The sequence below is a fragment of the Microcebus murinus genome, chromosome 9 (genome assembly GCF_040939455.1).
Source record: "Microcebus murinus isolate Inina chromosome 9, M.murinus_Inina_mat1.0, whole genome shotgun sequence".
Lineage (NCBI taxonomy): Eukaryota > Metazoa > Chordata > Mammalia > Primates > Cheirogaleidae > Microcebus > Microcebus murinus.
In genome coordinates, this window is record NC_134112.1 from 54,350,799 (window position 1) to 54,371,734 (window position 20,936).

The 20,936-nt window shown below is 35.1% G+C and overlaps 1 protein-coding gene across 8 annotated transcripts in view; it reads left to right on the forward strand.

Moving 5' to 3' along the window:
* The first annotated feature begins 702 nt into the window (after positions 1 to 702).
* The window catches only part of PCLO (piccolo presynaptic cytomatrix protein), a 356,900-nt gene continuing 336,666 nt past the window's right edge, over positions 703 to 20,936 (forward strand). For all 8 annotated transcript variants that reach the window (XM_012779513.3, XM_076006473.1, XM_076006474.1 and 5 more), the window contains exons 1-2: positions 703 to 1,275; positions 7,309 to 8,833. In XM_012779513.3, the coding sequence (XP_012634967.2) occupies positions 1,025 to 1,275; positions 7,309 to 8,833 (1,776 nt within the window). In that variant the 5' untranslated portion in view covers positions 703 to 1,024. The remainder of the gene's footprint in view (positions 1,276 to 7,308; positions 8,834 to 20,936) is intronic.

Genomic DNA, 20,936 nt, shown 5'->3' on the forward strand with positions numbered 1-20,936 from the left:
AATATATATATATATATGTATATATATAAAATAAAATGAAGGAGGGGGAATGAAATCATGTTTTCAAATTTTCATACTATAGCTTTTTAATATTTTACAACCTGGATTTTACTATAGTACCCAGGTCCACGATTTCCCAGAATCTTTACTTTTGCGTAGTCCCTTCAGGGAACTCCACAGGTTATAAGCATTCACTTACTGATGTTTTAGCATTTTAATTAGTTTTACTCTAATTGTCCTGTGAACGTTCTAAATGAAAAGGGCCATTCTTAGCTCCTTCAGGGAAATTTGCCTTAAAGGTATCAGGGATCTCTCCTGAGAATCTTCAGTTACTTGAATCTTTTCCTAGGATCTTTTAAAAACCCTCCCTTAAAAAAGAAAAAAAAAAAAAATTGAAACTACAAATCCCAGGAGCCAAAGCTGGAAACGGACACTCCCCCCCACCCCGTCTTTCCCCGCCCCCCTTGACTCTAGTAAGCTAAAACTCAAGTTGAGGTATCCTGAAATGTGCCTGAAAGAAACAACGACAGTTTCGCCCCTCTTTTTAGTTTTGCTGTCACTGGGCTCCTTTAAATCGGTGCCGGGAGCGAGGAAGCAGCCCGGGCGACGCAGAGTGGGGTGGGCGTGGGACGCGGGCATCACCTGTTCCGAGCGGCGCGTGCGCACTGCCGGGGCGCGGACCGGGAGGCGGGGCGCGGCGGGAGGGGCGGACGGCGCCCGGCTGGCACCGCTCAGATCTGCTTCTCCCCGGCTCGGCGCGCTGAGGCGGCGTCCGGGAGGCGTCTTCTGCGAAGGTTGCCTGGCGCTGTCCAACATGGAGGAAGCACCGGCCGCGGGCGTCACCTGCGAGCGAGACTAACCCAGCGTGGCGTTCCGGGCGGCGCAGCCCAGTCCCGAGCCCAGGGACTCGGCTGCTTGCACGCCCCGCGGGGGACCCGGGCTCGGGTTGCCCCCCTGGCCGCGGGCTTCTCGACTGGGACGCAGCGCCAGGAGGGAGCGCGGCGGCCCCGAGTCTCCCTGAGCCATGGGCAACGAGGCGAGCTTGGAAGGGGAAGGGCTCCCCGAAGGGCTGGCGGCGGCGGCGGCGGCAGCCGGAGGAGGGGCCGGCGGGGCGGGGAGCCCCTTGCACACCGTGATCCCGGCCGGCATGGAGGCGGATCTGAGCCAGCTGAGTGAAGAAGAGAGGAGACAGATCGCCGCTGTCATGTCAAGGGCGCAGGGGCTGCCCAAGGGAAGCGTTCCCCCGGCCGCTGCGGAGTCGCCTTCCATGCACAGGCACGCACAGCATGATAGATATGTCCGGGCATATATGTACAGCTTCCCGTGCACATATGTGCCAGCCCGTATGTGCCAGCACGGCGGTACATATATGTCGCCTCCGTTCATTTTATTCTCCCCTGTGGGGTGGCGATAAAGAGATCATAAGCCCTTTGATGGGCGGAATAAAAACGATGCGTTGTAGAGTTTCTGGTGGGATAGTCGAGGGTTACGTTCTTGGAACTGCGATTTTAGGTTGTGATTTTTGGCCTTTTGGAACCTTTTCCCTCTAGGATGGCGTGGAGAGACGCCCTCCAGTGTTTTACTAATCTGGAAGTCTTCCATTAATTCAAAACGGACGTGTTGGGAAATGGATAGAGTCTGGTGTTTACCTGTCTCTGTTTAAACCTTCTCCTCGGGCATTTCGGGTTTTTTTTTTCTCTGTGAGTGATAGCTCAATATTTCTGTAACAATACCTTTAATCCCCCTGGAGGTGATTTGTCCTCCCCACCCCACCTCCAGAGGAGGACAGAAGCTGTTTAGGTAGAAAGAATAGAATGAATACACCTTTTATATTCAATGAGGAACCCCAAAAATATGTCGTGGCATTAAACAGATGGTTTGGTCACAGCAGAGCAGGTGCTGTACATGTATTTCTGAATTAGCATATGCTATTTTTTTTAAACCACTGCTCTTTTTTATGCTAAAGTGGCTTTCAGTTTATGGAAGAACATGTGAATTTGTATTACCTTAAAATTAATTTTCAATACATCCTTTAAAAAAATCAGTAACACCTTGCACAATTAGAAGAGTTAATCTGTAATATTAATATATTCATTTCCGTCTCTAACTCCATTTTCCTTCATCCCAATAAATTAGTTGTTGTCTAATTAGAGTACTAAGAGGGTATAATCATTGTGCTTGCTCTGCCTTTATTGGTGTAAACAAACCTTTTAACTTTGCACCCTTCTGTAGAGAACAGTTGTCTGTCCGTGGTTCTGAAAACATTTCTGCTTTATGAAAACAGAAGGGAAACCTGCAATTTTCATTTGAAATATTGGAAATACGAAAGACCTTGATATATAGGTGTAGATTCTTATCCTCTACTTTATTAAGAAATCATTTTAACTCCTTTACTATTACATAAGTATATGCATATAATTTTGACCAATAATTATAATAAATTTAATGAAGGAGAAATGTAAAATGTTTATGATTAGTGGCAGTATTTTCACATAAAATCTTAAATGCTTAAGATCTGTTAGGTAAAAAAACACTACTTATCTTGACAGGAACTTCGACTACTAGTGAAAACTAGTCCCTTCACATATGTTGTTCTGTGTTTTAAAACTAGTATTATATTGGGCTATTTCTTTGGTAAGAGCAGTTCTTATACATTACTTTAAATAGTAAAATTTATGATATGTACTATTTTTCTCTACTTGATGAAAACTTGAATTGGAAAAAAATAGTATTCATTCACTAGATTTTCATAGATAATAATAAGGTACAATTTATTAGCCTTTTAGAAATGTATGCCAAATCTTTGTAATTTTACCTGAAAGGCACAAGCAACAGGTCTAACATGCTGGTTACAAATACCAATAAAAGTCTAATCTTTGATTCCTAGATTTCCAACTTTTCTGGTTAGAGAGTGCTGAAAAATATTATTTCAGCCTATAAAGCTGTTGCTTTATGCAGTATTTGTATCAAATAGTATAATTTTAAAGCTCTCAATTGATGATTTTATTATGGTAGAATTTTTATTGATATGTAATCTGTAGCCTAAACAGTTCTTGGTAAAAGCTTTATCTAAACCCTCAAAAAGAAACAGTTAACTTTATGATTTTTGCAACTTGCTTATATATTACTGAAATATTTCTATAAAAGGTATATCACTTTTGGAATTTGTTATTCTCATATATGATAAGCAAAGAAATGCTTGGTTTATCATGTAGACTTTTAGAGTTATGATAATTTAAATGTATATATGAAAGTATAACCAAATAAGTTTTAAGTATTTAAGAGTATGAATTAAACATGGTGGGAATTTTTTTTTTTAAATAAATGTTGAGACCTTAGGTTGGTATCCTATTGATTTAAAATAATTAGTAATAAATTACACATACTTCACAACCAATGTGCCTTAGGTTCCTTCCCTTTAAGTAAGGCTAATAATACTTTTCTGAACTTTCTTAGAGTCATTGTTAGGATAAATTAAAAATTAAAAGGAATGTTTTTGATTTTTTTAATTTAAAGGAACCCTACAGATTTAACAACTGGTAATATCAATATCAGCAATGGATGACACTGCCATTGATGATGGCTACAGACTAGTTATATATTGAATTATATACATTTTTAGGAGTTATTTAGTTGTAATGATATTCTTTTACATTTGGAAAAGTCAGTGTGATGGAATGGAAATCACCTCCTTTCCCCCAACCAGGAGTCAGGGTACCAGAGTTCTGTGACTGACTAGTTTTACAACCTTGAGTTAGTCTCTTTGCTTCTTTTGATCCCTGTATCCTCGGACTTAGAGAATAAATGAATAGATATTCATTTATTTGTACAAGTAATATATGAAAATGAATAGATATTCCTAAAGTTGCTTATATTTCTAATATTATAAAATTATATGTGACTCAGCACTGTCAAATATCATTGCCTGGTGTGTTACATGTAAAAAATATTTTATCACTCCAAATGCTTTTAAATTCCTACAGTTACATATATATTTACCTCATTTTAGCTAAAATAGTTTTTCTGTTAACCTATGAAAGAAAAATTCAGATCTGCATATGACAATAGAAAAATGAAAAGGGAAGTAGTATTAAACATGGGTAGTCATAAGCTGGAAGTATAAGACAGGTTACAAATTAAATGCTCTTGGATTTTTGATTCATTATAGACCTAGGGAAATACAATTTTATTACTTTTTCTATTCATTCTATTTACAGTTAGAGAAATATCATATAATAAGGGCTTTACTAAAAAACTGATTAATAGAGTATTTCATATGAATTCTGGCTGGATTGTTTATTTTCTGTAGTACTCCTTTGGGCCTCCCAGCCTGGGTAGATACCTCTACAACTGTTTCCCTTTCTAAAGCATCAGGCTAAGACCAGGTTATAAAATGTATATGAAATCTATACATTTATATCTCAGAAGGCCTCTAGAAGAATTTGAAGTGAATAGAATTCAAGAAACATTAATATAGAGTAAAACAAAAACCTGATATATACATGTCTTGGTTCACTCATTGTTAATCATTCATTTATTCATTAATTCATCAAACATTAATGCTTATCTACTAGTTGCCAGCCTTGGTTCTAGTGATGCAAAGATGAGTGAAATAAATTCTCTCTCTGGGAGTTCACAGTCTAGTTTACAAGGCACAGATTGCATTTTAGTCACTTTTCCTTTTAGTAGAAAAACTGTTTTACCAAACAAAAATTGATCAAAAGACCACAGTTAGCTAAGACACCTTTTAATTTTTTTTTATATTAAGCCAATATCTTCTCTAATGATCTTATTTCTGTTTTACATTCTCAGATCGCTGTTTTACATTTGTTTACATATGAATAACTATAGCAACTAAAACTAAGTTTAAATTATGAGACTATATGGCTGTATAAGTATTTTCTGAAAGGGAGAATATAGTTCAATTTATATTTATAGAAAGTACATGCAATTATAATTCCTGGTACAAACAACTTTTGCTTCTGGTGTTTATGATTATCAGAAATATTTTGTATTCATGAAGTTTATTTTTTGTTGTTTTGCACATATGTTAGATTAAGTGAAATAATATCACAAAACAATGATTGAAATAAGTTTAATAGTATTTTCAAGAGAGGACAGTTTAGTAGAATTAAGATTAGATTTTTCTTATACTCTGTTTAAAGTTAGATTTCTAAGACTCTTTACAAGACAGATAGTTAAAATGTCTAAATAATTACTTACATAATAGTCACATCAATAATGTAGTCACTAAGCATGTGCCCTTCAAGGGAGTGGTATATTATCTTAATTAAATGTAGAACATTTCTAGAATAATATCAAGATCTGAATAGTGTATCTCTTTGAAAATAATCTATCTTTGATTGTATACTATTACTCTATAGTATATAATCATATACAAGTATATGGCTCTATACTTCTGCCTTCATGTGGAAGGGAGCACATAGGAAGGCCTATAAAGAAATATTCAAAATGATTTTTTCCAAATTGAAATATGTAGCAGTGTATCTTAAAAGATATCTTGGGACTGTTGGAATTATTAAGGGTAGTAATTTTAATTATGTTTAAGTGAAGGCTTCAGAGACATGTAAAATGTACATTTTTTGTTACCTTTTTTCCTGGAGGAAATTGCCAAAACTCAGAATTCTATTTATTCATCTTTTATCAGAAAATAACTCTCTGCATATATTGCCATCTATAAATTATTTTCATTCCTTCTGAGTCTTTGCTACTTAGAAATAATGCTTCTCTGCTTCTTTCTACTGTGCTTTACATCTTGATCTTTACTCAAATTTCTACATTATTAGGGAAATTCTGAAAAAATTAATATGAAGTATTGAATATGGAATACGAAATTTTTATCCTGGTTCATTATATAAATTTTGCAAACTACATTAGAACCTATAAAGTTTTATTATGACCATCTCATATTTTAGGTGCTATTGAATTACTCTTTCTTTATTCTTGTTTCTTTTAATTAAAAAGAAACAACTTTTCCAAAATGAAAAAACTATATGTATATCAAACAAAATACTTATGGTCTGATTTTCTCTATAATTCGAATGCAGATACTCTTTTAGTTGCAACTTTATTAGTAAAGCGTGGCATATTTTTAAAATTGATGTATTCAATATGACTTTTGGCTAAATATATATATATATTATAAAATAGGAAATACCTATTTTATTTAACCATAGTCATTTAAAATGGATCATGTTCCATGTTTCCAAAGCACATTTTAAAAATATATCTTGCATGTCTATGAATTAAGAGAAATCTTAAAAATTAATTACTTGTTACATTTTAATATTAATGTCAATAAGTAAGACTACTAATAATCTGTCAAAGGCAATGATAAATGATGTAACAAACATTGTGTAAAGAGATCATTATGTATTTTCTTCATCCAAGGAAAGTAGTAATACTTTTCAAAAGTGGAATCCCAACCAACTTGTTACTTTTTGGATATCAGAATATATCTCAAGGTGCTTTAAGCATTTATTACTTTGCATAGAAAATTCACATGAATTTAAAAATAATTAACACTGGTCTTCCACAAGAAAGATGGAGTTGTTTCTCAGGAATGTCTAAGCAATTAAAGTAGAAATTCTCATTCTATAAAGTTTAATAAGGATATTTGATGAATATTTTTGTCTAAATAGAGTAAAATTAAATTGATTATTTATTTTCTCAGCATCCCTGGAAAGGTATAATATAACCTCATTATCAGAAACTCCCCTTATGTCACATCCTCGGCCTTATTTAACTAATGTAAATTCTCAAAATGAAGTAAAAAAGTTGCAGCAGCAAACTCAATTTTAATATGAATGTTTTTACTTCTCAATGCTGCTACTCTTTGGAAGACTTTCTTTGACTGTAACTTTGGGCTAAAAAAAATACACCCTGTGAACATGTATGAATGGTAATATGACATTGCATTGATTTATTGAGGTTTTCGTTTAAACCTATATTCAGTTAGATTTTAAGTATGGTCAGATTCTATCAAGTGTAAATGTAAATTATTTTATTATAAGTATTTTATAATATTTTATGTTAGGTTTTTATCACCCATAACAGATATTGTATTTTCTTTTCTTCATCTCCTTGTGGAAAATCCTCTATGCAATGAAAGAAACAAATGCATTAAAAATGTTATGATCACTTATAGGATGCTACAAAAATGGATTCTAGTTACATTTATACATTTATAATTTTGAGATATAAGAAAGAGATAGACAATAGCTTTTTAATATTACTTTTATGTGAAATAATTTCCATTATTTTCACTTTTTTTTTTCACTCTTCTAGGAAACAAGAGTTGGACAGTAGTCATACTCCAAAGCAACCAGGAAAACCACCAGACCCTGGACGTCCAGCTCAGCCTGGTCTCAGTAAAAGTAGAACTACAGACACTTTTAGGTTAGAGCAGAAATTGCCTGGGAGGAGTCCTTCCACTATTAGCTTGAAAGAATCAAAGTCGAGAACTGATTTTAAGGAAGAGCACAAGTCTAGTATGATGCCTGGCTTCCTTTCAGACGTTAACCCTTTAAGTGCTGTCTCCTCTGTTGTAAATAAATTCAACCCATTTGATTTGATATCAGACTCTGAGGCATCCCAGGAGGAAACCACCAAGAAACCAAAAGTAGTTCAGAAGGAACAAGGAAAACCTGAAGGAATCACAAAACCTCCATCACAACAACCATCACCCAAGCCAGCTCCTAAGCAGCCAGGACCTGTTAGAGATCCACTTCAGCAGGATGGCTCTCCCAAACCAGTATCTTCTCAGCAACCAGAAAAAATTAAATCACAACCTCCAGGTACAGGAAAGCCAATTCAGGGGCCTGTCCAAGCTCCTCAGACAGACCAGGTGAAATTGCCACTTCAACGAGATGCAACCAGGCCTCAGACTAAGCAGTCAGACATAGTAAGAGGAGAATCAGTTAAACCTTCACTGCAAGGCCCATCCAAACCACCTATTCAGCAGGCAATTCCTGGGAAAGCTCCAGCCCAGCAGCCTGGACCTGAAAAATCACAACCTGGGCCTGTAAAGCCCCCAGCTCAGCAACCAGGGCTAGCGAAACCACTTGCTCAACAGCCAGGGACAGTGAAGCCCCCATCCCAGCCTCCAGGAACAGCAAAGCCTCCAGCTCAGCCTCTTGGGTCTGCAAAGCCTCCAGCTCAGCAGGCTGGGTCAGAGAAGCCTTCATCTCAGCAACCTGGGCCAAAGTCTTTAGCTCAGCCTCCTGGGATTGGAAAGACTCCAACACAACAGCCAGGACCAGCAAAGCCCCCAGCACAGCAGCTGGGGACACCAAAACCCCCAGTTCAACAACCTGGGCCACAGTCTCCAGCTAAGCCACCTGGGCCTACAAAGACTCCAGTCCAGCAGACTGGGCCAGCAAAGTCTCCAGCTCAGCAGCCTGGGCCAGGAAAGACTCCAGCTCAGCAGGCAGGGCCAGGGAAGCCCTCTACCCAACAGCCTGGCCCAACAAAGACCCTTTCTCAACAGCCTGGCTCAGCAAAACCCCAACCTCAACCGCCTGGCTCAGAGAAACCCTCAGCTCAACAGCCTACTCCAGCAAAACCGTTAGTTCAGCAATCTGCAAAACCAGTAAGCCAAATGGGAACTGGGAGACCTCTGCAGCCACCAACAACTTCTCCACCTACAACACAGCCTCCATCACAAGGCCTCCCTAAAACCATCTGTCCTCTTTGCAAAACCACTGAACTTCTTTTGCATGTTCCAGAAAAGGCCAATTTTAACACATGCACTGAGTGTCAAACCACTGTCTGTAGCCTCTGTGGTTTTAACCCCAATCCTCATTTAACCGAGGTGAGTGCATCTATTCATTGAGTTCATGCTTTTCTGCCATATCATCATCTTCCACAAATGGTGCTTAGTTTATAATTTATGTGACAGGATGGCATTGTCTTTCTCTGGCTTCTTCCCCCTTTCCTTTTTTTTTTTTTTCTCTGCTAATTATAAATTAGAATGGTTGGGTTTTTTTGTTTTTGTTTTTTGCATTTTCTTCAATAATAAGCCCCAAAAATTGCCATAATTTCTGAAACAAATACAAATTGATTGAGAGATGCTGAGCACCTACTCATGTCATTCTATGTGTAAGACCCACAGTATTTATTATTTAGCATATAGTGATATTACTTTAAATTGATGCTCCTACCTACCAAAGTGTTGGGACTCATAACTGGGATTATATTTGTGTTAGGAGAAAAGTGGACAGTATTTTCCAATTCTAACTATAATTTTAATATAAAATGGAATATAGTTTTTTAATCTGCACATCCCCTTTCCCTTATAGTGATTTGATGTATCCAATGAGACCATGGTTTCCTCATTTCCTCATTGAGAGTCATTAATAACAGCATAGATCAGTTCACAAATGAAAAGGTCATTACAGCAAATTCAACATCTATGGGTGTCTTCTCAGAAGATCATAGTTTTTAATCTCCAAGGCTTATATCTGGATAATCCTTCCTGACCCATCAAATCATAAAGAGGCCAATAGTGACACAAATGAGTACAAGGTTATTTACTCAGATTGAAGATAGAAAAGTAATTCACAGTGAGTCAACTAACTTTATCAATATTACTTCTGTGCTTAAGCCCCCGAATAAAATAATAATAGCATTTTAATACCTAAAGATTGGGGGCATTTTAGGTGGAAGGGATGCAACAAACACAAAACAATCAAAAACTCAGAAATTCCCTGGAGTTAAGGATGATGGGATAATATAAATAGAGAATAAAGACGTTTAGGGTCTAAGAGAATATAAGAAGTTCATTTTTAAAAGAGATCCAGTAACCTCTTCTTAATGAGAAGGTGCAAAAATCATTTTGTCTATCTAGAGAATAGCTGTTAGTGGGTTGTCTGTGCATTACATTTGCAAACAGCCTAGGAAGTAACAGACAGCAGGCAATGAAGGATTATATGATCTAAATATCTCTGAGAGATGAGGCTTGTGCACTCTTCTTATAAATGAAATCTATGTCATGATAATAACAAGAATGATGATTGTAGGTAATTGTTATGGTAATTTGGATACTTATGAAAAATTATATAGATTTAAAATATGAAAACTTCTAGTTATTTTCTAAAGTATCTTTCACTTTTTAAATAAAAGTCATATTGAATACTTTAACTTTTCAAATAATTCTTTACTGATAAAATTGTAATTAATAAGACCATGCTACATTTGAATTATGGAGGCAATCAGATTATAAGTAGTCTGTTTATTTATCTATGTACCTTTTTAAATTTTGGTGAAGATAATGTTTCTGCCCATAGTATACTATCTTCATAGGAATGTGGAGTAATAATGACTTCAAATGATAGATGATCATCTTATAAAATGTTTAGATTTGTCATGTATTGGTGGTAATCTGTAAGGTAGAAATATGCAGTTAGAAATTTAAGCCATATATATTATTTCTATACCCACTTTATGGAGATATTATTTGAGTACCTACAATATGAAAGATACTCTGCTACATGTTTAATGGGATACAAAGATAACTGAAACAATGTTGATTTTAACATGATTAAAATGTGCTAGATTAGATAATACATGCACAAGAATATATAATAAAATGATAAGAGTTGATAAGTGACAGATTTGAACAAATATTATGGACTTCAGAGTAGGAAATGCTCATTTCCAGTGGATTAAAGAAAACTTCATGGGGAAAATGGCATTTGAGCTGGGTATAAGAGGGATGTCCAGAAAGTATCCAGCCATGTAACTGTTCTCACTTTATTAACAATGGCTGGATACTTTCTGGACATCCTCTATATAAAGATAGGTATGGCCGGGCTCGGTGGCTCACGCCTGTAATCCTAGCTCTTGGGAGGCCGAGGCGGGTGGATTGCTCAAGGTCAGGAGTTCAAAACCAGCCTGAGCAAGAGCGAGACCCCGTCTCTACTATAAATAGAAAGAAATTAATTGGCCAACTGATATATATATAAAAAATTAGCCGGGCATGGTGGCGCATGCCTGTAGTCCCAGCTACTCGGGAGGCTGAGGCAGAAGGATCGCTCGAGCCCAGGAGTTTGAGGTTACTGTGAGCTAGGCTGACGCCATGGCACTCACTCTAGCCTGGACAGCAAAGCGAGACTCTGCCTCAAAAAAAAAAAAAAAAAAAAAGATAGGTACTATTTAAACAGATAGAGGATTTGAAAGAGGGTAATGATCTGAGCCATGACTTGGAGCCACAAAAGTATAGTATGTGTTTAGGGATTCAGGAATAAACGTGTTAGCTAAAGTAGTAGAGAAGTAGGCAATGAGGTTAGAGATTTTGGCCTTTCATATTTAGTGGGTACTGCTGAGCATTCTACTTTATGAAACTTACATGATTAATGTAGTCATACATTTGCTCATTCATTTTATTAATTTGTGTCAGATCCCTACTTGTGGAGCATCATCGAGTGCCATGACAAAATCAAATATTTGTTAGATATGATGTCTCCCCTCAACCAGAAATAGGGCAAATAAAAGTTGTATGTAAAAAAAATCATCTATGTTTATTTCTATGAAAAGTAAGTTTGTGTAGGACTTTATAGCTCACATAATTCTTATTTGTTTGATCAAAATTAAACTCTCAAATAATTTTAGGAGCATATATTCTGTTTCTCTATTATAGTAATGAGGAAACTAGCATTCAAATGGTTACTATGGCTTCTTTAGTTGAGAGGATTACCCAGATAATAAATTACCAAGTGGAAGTTAAACCAAATCTTCTCATTCCAAGTCCGTTTACTCATGGTGGGAAGAGAGATAAAGTGTTATGGGATCAAGGGAAGAAACCACCACTGTCAGTGGAGGATACTGGAGTTAGCTTCACGGAAGGAGAAGTATTTGAGATGGGAATGTGAAGGATAAATAACAATTTGGACAAAAATTATGGTCATGAAAGGAGGTGGGAATGTGAGGGTAGGCAGAGGAGCTCACTAGCTGAGTAAAGGAAGGCATGCCCTTAATGATTGGGTAAGTTTGCACAAATTATTTACACTTTCTTTTACAATGGCACATTTGATATAGAAAAATAACATGTTTTTTGCTAGACACACTGAGTTATTAGGAGGATTACCTACAAATTTGTACAAGGAAGTATTTTAAAATATATGATATATGCTTTTAAAGTTACAGTATATTTGTAAGAATTTGTCCATTTTCTCTATGTTTTCAAGATTATGTGCATAGAGAATTTTATAGTATTCATAGATGATATTTTGTATTTCTGTGGTATCAGTTGTAATTTCTCCTTTTTCATTCCTGATGGAGCTTATTAGAGTCCTTTCTTTTCTGCTTCTTGTTGATCTTTAAAGAGGCATGTCAATTTTATTTATTTTTTCAAAGAACCAACTTTTTTTTTTATTAATCTTCCATGTGGTTATTTTGTTATTGATTTCATTTAGTTCTGCTCCAATCTTTGTTGTTTTTTTTCTTCTGCTGGGTTTATGTTTGGTTTGCTCTGCTTTTCCAGTTCTTTGAGATGATTCATTAGATTGATAATTTGTGATCTTTCTGTCTTTTGGATGTAGGCATTTATGGATATAAATTTTTCTTTCAGGACCACTATAGCTGTGTCCCACAGATTTTGATAATTTGTGTATCCTTTATCATTTAGTTTAAAGAATCTTAATTTCCTCCGTAACCCAATAATCATTCAGCAGAAGGTTGTTTAATTTCCATGGCTTTGTTTAGAGATGAGAGTTTCTGTTGGAGTTGATTTCTAATTTTATTCCACTATGACTGAGATGATGCATGGTATAATTCCTTTTTTTTTAAATTTGTTGAGACATGCTTTGTGGCCTAGGATATGGTCAATCTTAGAGAATATCCCATGAGCTGATGAGAAAAACATATATTCAGTGGTTTTGGGGTAGAATGTTCTGTATATGTCAGTCATTTGACAAATGTCAGCCATTTGATCTAGCAATCCCATTCCTGGGCATTTACCCAAAGGAAAAAAAGACATTCTATAAAAAAGGCATCTGCACTATAATGTTTATACCAGAACAATTCATAATTGCAAAGATGTGGAAACAACCCAAGTGCCTATCAATACATGAGTGGATTAAGAAAATATGATATATGTATACCATGGAGTTCTACTCACCCACAAAATGCCATGGTGATGTAGCACCTCTTATATTATCCTGGATAGAGCTGGAGCCCATTCTGCTAAGTGAAGTGTCCCAGCAATGGAAAAGCAAACACCACATGTACTCATCATCAAATTGGTATTAACTGATCAACACTTATGTGCACATATAGTAGTAACGTTCATCAGATGTTGGGCAGGTGGGAGGGGGCAGGAAGGGATGTGTATAGTCACACCTAATGAGTGCAGTGCACACTGTTTGGGAGATGGACACACTTGAAGCTCTGACTCAGATGGGGCAATGGCAATATATGTAACCTAAACATTTGTAGCCCCGTAATATGTTAAAATAAAAAAATTAAGTTGTAGTATATTATAGCACAGATAATATTTTAAAGAAATTTGGCCTTTAAAATTTACTTACACATTGTTTTCTACATAGATATAGTATTATAAATTGTTGGGTTCTGAGGTAGCGATCTAAAGACATTTGATCAATAGTATAAATGATACCATTTCATTTTAACTTTTTTTTTTCCCCATAAGGAAAAAACGTGATCAAAGTTCTAATTCTTAACTCTAGAAAGGCATCTTTCCTCATTTTGTCCACCAAATTGGTCAGTTCCAACTCCTGGATTATCTGCAGGTCAGAGTTGGGAAGGTAGAGCTCTACATAGAGGCTAAAACCTTCTGTTCTAGGAGATAGGTAGATGAAATTTGGGGGAAAACCACCACTTCTAAACTATTATGTGTATCTATGAAAAAGTGAATGTGTGTGCTTCTTTTGAAAAGGACGAAACACTCTGGATCAATTTCCTCTCAAATATTCAGATTGAGTAAACAGTGTTTTCGTATAGAATAGGATCAGAGGCTAGATATTTTTTGGTACTTCAATTTACATGAATTTATTATTTTCCAGTTGGATGTTTATATGCAAGCAACTATCTATATTGTTACTTTTGTAGTTTATGGGTAAAACAGAATAGTAGTTTCTTTCATCCTTCCTTTTTTATTTTTATTTTTTTATTTTTTTTGAGACAGAGTCTCGCTTTGTTTCCCAGGCTAGAGTGAGTGCCATGGCGTCAGCCTAGCTCACAGCAACCTCAAACTTCTGGGCTCAAGCAATCCTGGTGCCTCAGCCTCCCTAGTAGCTGGGACTACAGGCATGCATCACCATGCCTGGCTAATTTTTTCTCTATATATTAGTTGGCCAATTAATTCCTTTCTATTTATATAGAGACGGGGTCTTGTTCTTTCTCAGGCTGATTTTGAAGTCCTGACCTTGAGCAATCTACCCACCTCTGCCTCCCAGAGTGCTAGGATTACAAACGTGAGCCACCGTGCCCGGCCATCTTTCATCCCTCCTTGAGAAGACTAAGAGAAGTTCTCTGATATTTTTTACCAGCATATCAGAATTATGATAATATTTGCTTGTGATCCTCCTGACTCTTAAGTGACTATCAGGTTTTCAGAGGAAGAACTAGAGAGGTAGCTACATTTAGTTAGCCACAAGCTTTAGGGAAGGGAACATATTTACTCCCTTAACTATAAATTCACCAACCTTCCCCTCTGCCCCTCCCACACACAAGCACCTTAGACAGCCCAAACATCTATGCAGAAAGGTTGGTCTTTAGATTAACTGCCCTCTCTGGAGGCTATCGAGATGTATGCTATTCCTAACAAACCTTAAGAATCCACTGGCTCCAGGCCTAGACTTTTGGTTCCCAGAGTTTATAGCTATATGTCTTCTTGCTGATCCATTGATGGAATAAATCTCTACAATATAGGTCCTCTTTTGGGGCTTGTTTTCTGACACAGAAACAGAACATTTGCTTTCTAATTAGTGACAAAAAGCTTTTTTTATTGTCATTTTTGTTGATTTATTGTATCTCTGTTGTATGGTGTATAGCCTCAAGCAACATCAATTTAGGTACAGAGATTTAAAGGATTGTCCCTAATGCTTGCCAATTCTCCCAAATCTTATGAAATTTTGTAATATATGAAAAAGACTTGTCACATTCAAAATGTTGATAATGAAGCAAATGTTAGTGATGAAAGTAGATTTAGGTGTTTTTTATTTTTTATTTTTTGTTTTTGTCATTTGTTTTTTTCAGTCATTGTAGCCCATGTATTAATCAGTCTTTTGCCTGAAACCAGGTATTTTATTTAACAAAAACATGGCCACCTTTCAAGAGCTAAAAAAAAAATCCAAAATACAAACATAAAAGCCTTCTTGACTTGCATATATAGACTTGCATATAAGCCATCTCCACTTCTTAAAAAATAAAACAAAACAAGAAATGACTGAAATTTTTCAGTTGGGTAAAATGGCTTAACTAGCCACCTCCTTTAGGTGGATAGACCTGCTGCTGCTTCTATTTCTAGTAAGAGAAGCAGGGGGCAGAATTTGTTTAGAAGAGCTGCTGAGAAAACAGTAGAGGTGTGCCAAATGTCAGGAGGCTAGAAACTGTGGAGAAAGAGAGTATGCAAGACATTCCTGATGGAATAACTGAAAGAACTTTTAGAAAAGAGGATATTCTTTTTTTAGTTTGCTGCTTTTAGCACAAAGGCCTTTTGTCACCTCAAATTCTAAGCAAAGACTGCCACATGGTTCCTCTAAAAAAGGAGAACTGAGCACACAAATGTTCATCTCATTTCTCTTAAGGTCCCACTTTTTAAAAGATTGAAAGAATAGTAGTTCCAGAAAGTACACCAACCACATAAATTGGAATGTTGAAGAATTCCTAGAAAACAGAAAGAAAATGGGAAGGACAAAGAGCTGAGAAAACCACTTTACAGTGGCTTCCTGAGGGAACCTCAGCAAAGCCCTAAACTTGGAATCAACAAACATAAAAAGCAGCAGTAGCAGTAGTGGGTTGTGGTCAGTAATCAAAGAATAAATTAAAGAACTGCAACAGAAACAAATAGGACAACTGGACTCTTTCCTAATCTCTACTGGGAAGACAGAGTGTAGAGGGAGCCTTTATTTTACCCCTCAGGCTAAAGCCAGAGAATGTTCTACAAATGAAGGGGTGAGCTGCCTGAAGAAGTATCCTCATAAGAAAAACTATGGCCTTCAAAGGAAGGGAAGTGCAGGTAATGTTCTTTTCCTACTACAGAATATTACAAAAAAGAAAACAAAACATTATTCAGCAATGAGTCAAATGCACTAAATCTGTTATCAGAGTAAAGCTATCCTTACTTGGATACTGACCATTTGCCATCCTGCATCGTCTCATTCAAAGTAGAGGACTAATGGGGAAGCAGAATTGTCTACAAACACACACACAAAAATCTGTCAATTACCTATACTAAATAATAGAAATACTCACTATAAATGAATGAAGAGTCTAACTAGACATTTTAGCAATAACTCCACATGAAGAACATAGATGAACTAATAGGAAGAAACAAACAAAACAACTAAAACAACATTCATAGGAAAAAGTTCGTTCAGCAATCATAAAGAACTTACAAAAATTCTTACTAACAAAAGAAAAAAATTACTGAACTACTTAGCATGTACTATGCTTCAGGCATGTTTTAGACTCTGGGAATATAGGAGCGAACAACACACACACAAAATCCTTCCCCTATGGAACATCTAGTCTAGTAAAGGTCACAAATAACTAAAACATACAGCGTGGAAGATGGCAATAAGCATTATTAATAAAATTGAAGTAGAAGAGGTTTGTAATATGTATCAAGAGAGGGGTAGGGACGGGCATGGGCATGAATGGTAGGATTCTCTCCCTTCCTCCCATTTAAGGATTAGAGTCTGAGAGTTCATAGGTTACTTGGGAATCTACAGTTTTTAATGGCAACTAACGTTCCAGTTGGTGTATATAGTCCCAACAGAGGCTGTGTCAAGTGTGAGTGTAGTAAGGAAGGAAAGGGAGGGAATGCACCCAAGAATGTGTATAATTCTGAGATCTCTTCACTTCTGTCTATGGTCATACGGAGGTGAAGGAATGGACATTTTATGAAATCCAAACCACAGGGAGCTAATAGGTGCTAATATAAGGGTATCTAATGAAAAAATTCACTTTTTATAGTATGGGAAAAATATATAACATTTTAAATTTATAGGTGAGAAAATAAAACTGATTATTTAAAGTTATAATAGCAACCACAGGAGAAACTAAAAGGAAAAGTTAACACTGATTGATTCTGGAAAGTTAGCTTATGTGGTAGCCAGGGAGGCTTTTATTTTAAATGTTATACTTTTTGGCACTAGTTTTTTAATCTTGTAAATTCATGTTATAACTAAAATTAACACTGGGGTAATTTCAAAAGTTGAGGTCATCAAATGATTGGTTAAACAATTATATGATGAAGGGTTGGATAAAGGATTTAGATTCTTGATATTTATATCTTCACTCTTAGCATTCTACCTGATGAAATGTCAAGAATTTTTGGTTCTAAATAACAATGAGGATTTGAAATACCTTATGCCTGTGATGCCAGTTTTGGTCAGTTTCTTTATTCATTCTTTGTCACAGCCACTTGTGCTTTAACTGGCCTCAGGTTTATATAAAGCCAATAAAGAAAAATAAAATACCTTGATTGTAAGCATAACATTTTTGGAAGACAAAGGATATTGGGTTTTTTGCAATTCTGATAATCCATATAGTATCATTCATACTATTTAAAAATGAGAATATCCTAATTAAACAAAATGAATTTACCTTTCTTTAAAATTTTCTAATAAAATTAAAGGAATGAAAGAACTCAATCATTTAAAAATGTATGTCACTTAAATATGTGTACAAACACTGTATTTGTATAGCTCTCATCTTTGTTGAGATACAATTTGCAACATTTCCCTTATGATTTTAATGTTCCTTGGAGATGTGTATGTATGTGTGTGTGTAAAAAACCAGGAATATAAAAAATATATTTTATATATACACCCCCCCCTTCGGGCTTTACCTATAAGTTTTATTATTAGAACAAAAGCCTTTTTTCCCTTTTATTTTTTAAATGACTAGATGTTTCAGGTGTCTTTCTGCAGAGCCAGCTTTTATAATATCTAGTAAGTCTGTTATATATTATTGTAACTGGTACGAAAATCTATATAGCTTGCTAAGAACAGATGTTCTGCTGTGAAAGCAGATATCCATAGTTGACAAAATCATTTATTGGATCAGTAAGCTGAATACAGTGATGGGTTAACTTGCTCATTGTTTATATCCCTTGAGAAAATACACATATCTTACATTCTCTCCTATTCTATATCTTAATTAGTTTAGATACATCTGAACTCTTATTTACATATATTTCAAAGGTATTACATTGATGATAAAGATGTAAACAATCTATTAGACGTTTATAATAGTTTTCCTTGTAGTAATAACAATCTCAAATGAAATCCATAAGGCATCAAACAATCTGGGTTCTAGTCTTAGCTCTGTTCTTTACACATGTGAACTCTTGCAGATATTTACTATGAATTCACTTAAAAGTACTTCTAGTTGCCTTTGATAAGGAAGCAACATTTTCATTCCAAGCAATGTATCTTGTCTTATTCTTACTTCAAAAAGAATGAGGATTGGCCTTTTGTCACAGGGAACAGAGACAGTATTTTAAACACTGAATTTCAATCTGTGCACTGGGTACTTTATATACACTTTGTCAATTTCATGCTATGTTAATGAGGTGGTGTCCACCTTTTAAAGATGAGTAAAAAGACAAAATCAGAATTCATACTTTAAAGCATTTTGAAACTTATTTCTTTATAAATTGATCATAAGATAGCCTTTTGGAAAAGTGGGAAATATATATCAGACTTTAGACTTTGAGAATGTAAGTATAAATTCTAGTTCTTATTTGTTGTGTGATTTGGCCAGGTCACTTTATTTTTGTGAGTATTTAGTTTAATTATTTGTAATGTGAGAGTATTCCTAAATTAAAAATCAAATTTGGCTATATATGTACTGGTGTATTGAAATTGAAATTATAGATACACATTCATTAATATTTCTACTACTAATAATATTTATAAAATTCTAATAGACAAGTAGAAATGGTACCATAATTGTTAGTTCCATCTGTAGATGAGAAAACTGAGGTTAAGAATTTGTGCCTTTTGCAAGGGAATAAAGTTACTTGGCAATGAGTCCCATACAAGAAACCAGATCTGCTGACCCAAAATTTAGCATCTTTTTATAGGAGACTACATTGTCTTTAACTAGATTATTTGATTTACCATACCATTTCCTAAAATTTAGCATCTTTTTATAGGAGACTACATTGTCTTTAACTAGATTATTTGATTTACCATACCATTTCCTAAAATTTAGCATCTTTTTATAGGAGACTACATTGTCTTTAACTAGATTATTTGATTTACCATACCATTTCCTAAAATTTAGCATCTTTTTATAGGAGACTACATTGTCTTTAACTAGATTATTTGATTTACCATACCATTTCCTAAACTTCTAGGTTACACAAAGCATGTTTGTGTATAAATTTTACATATCCTTAAAATTAAAAAGAAATGAAACTCTTACCAGCTTATTTTTGGAATATTTGACATAAAAAAATTGAGGTTTGAAAGAACTGGTTTTATACCTTCCTAGTCAGTGCTGCCCAAAGTAGAGTCTTATAAAGTGATTCATTCTTTTTCTGTTAAGAAAGCTGTGAGCTCCTATTATAAGCAGGCCACTCTGCTCAAATTTGAGAATAGTGATGGTGAATTTCATAACTGCCCACTGTCAGGAGTAGAATTCTGAGTCTAGAAGGAGAGCCAATAATTAGCAATTTAAGGTGGAATCTTGTTTATAAAATAGAATATAATAAAGTACATATGGATAAGATCTGTTCTTTCCTGAATATAAAATACTGAACCACCTTTTTTGTTTTATTCTCTCTAATTAAAAACATTTATCCATTGTAAAACAATTCATAGAAATATGATATTTCTGTCATTTGTTCAGCAAAGTCAAAGTTACCAGTTGAATACTTAAAACAACTTACAGGAACAGATTTCTATTTATGTGAAACAATTTTAAGAAAATCAAGTAGCAGGCTTCACTATGTGAACATGTGATAAGGATACTGTAATTGTATTTGTTTGGAAAATTTTTCCTGTGCATATCTTTTTTAACTTATTTAAAGTCTTTAATTGACAGAGGAAGGATTAAAACACATTTCAGAAGGAAATAATAAATGATAATGAAATATACGGATAGGATTTGTAAAAAAAATTGAAAATAATATACTGATTAAGCATAATTTTAAAATCGAATTTTCCTTAAATTCATTTTTTAAAATGTGCACACATGCAACTATGTAAACTTTGAATGATTTCCAAGTTAAAGTGGCTTCCATTCCAAGAGAGTTAAAAATTCCTTATGAACTGTTTATATAAGCATTGATATATTTTAAGCATTTCATATTTTTTTGAAACATACTTCTTTTCTTCCCAAGTCAACACACAGTAATTGGCTTATTCCAATGAGCATCTGATTGAATTTTAAAATATGGTGCATTCAGCATATACAATGAGTTTATATTTGTCTCTATATTAAGTTTATGAGACCTTTTATGTTTTTCACTAATGTAATTTATGTTTTCATTTTTCATTTCTAAATTAAATAATAAGAGAACAGTGCAATAAGCTATTCAGATCATTGTACAAACACTGGCTAATTGGAGCCATTGGATCACAGGCTGCAAAATTGTGTGATAGACCTAGGTATGTGTTAATCAGTTGAGGTGTGAAAGTTTGAATTCCCCATAGGAGAGGCAGTTTAGAAGTGTTAATGTATAACATATGTAAGTTCAACTTACTGATTTGAGATTCTCC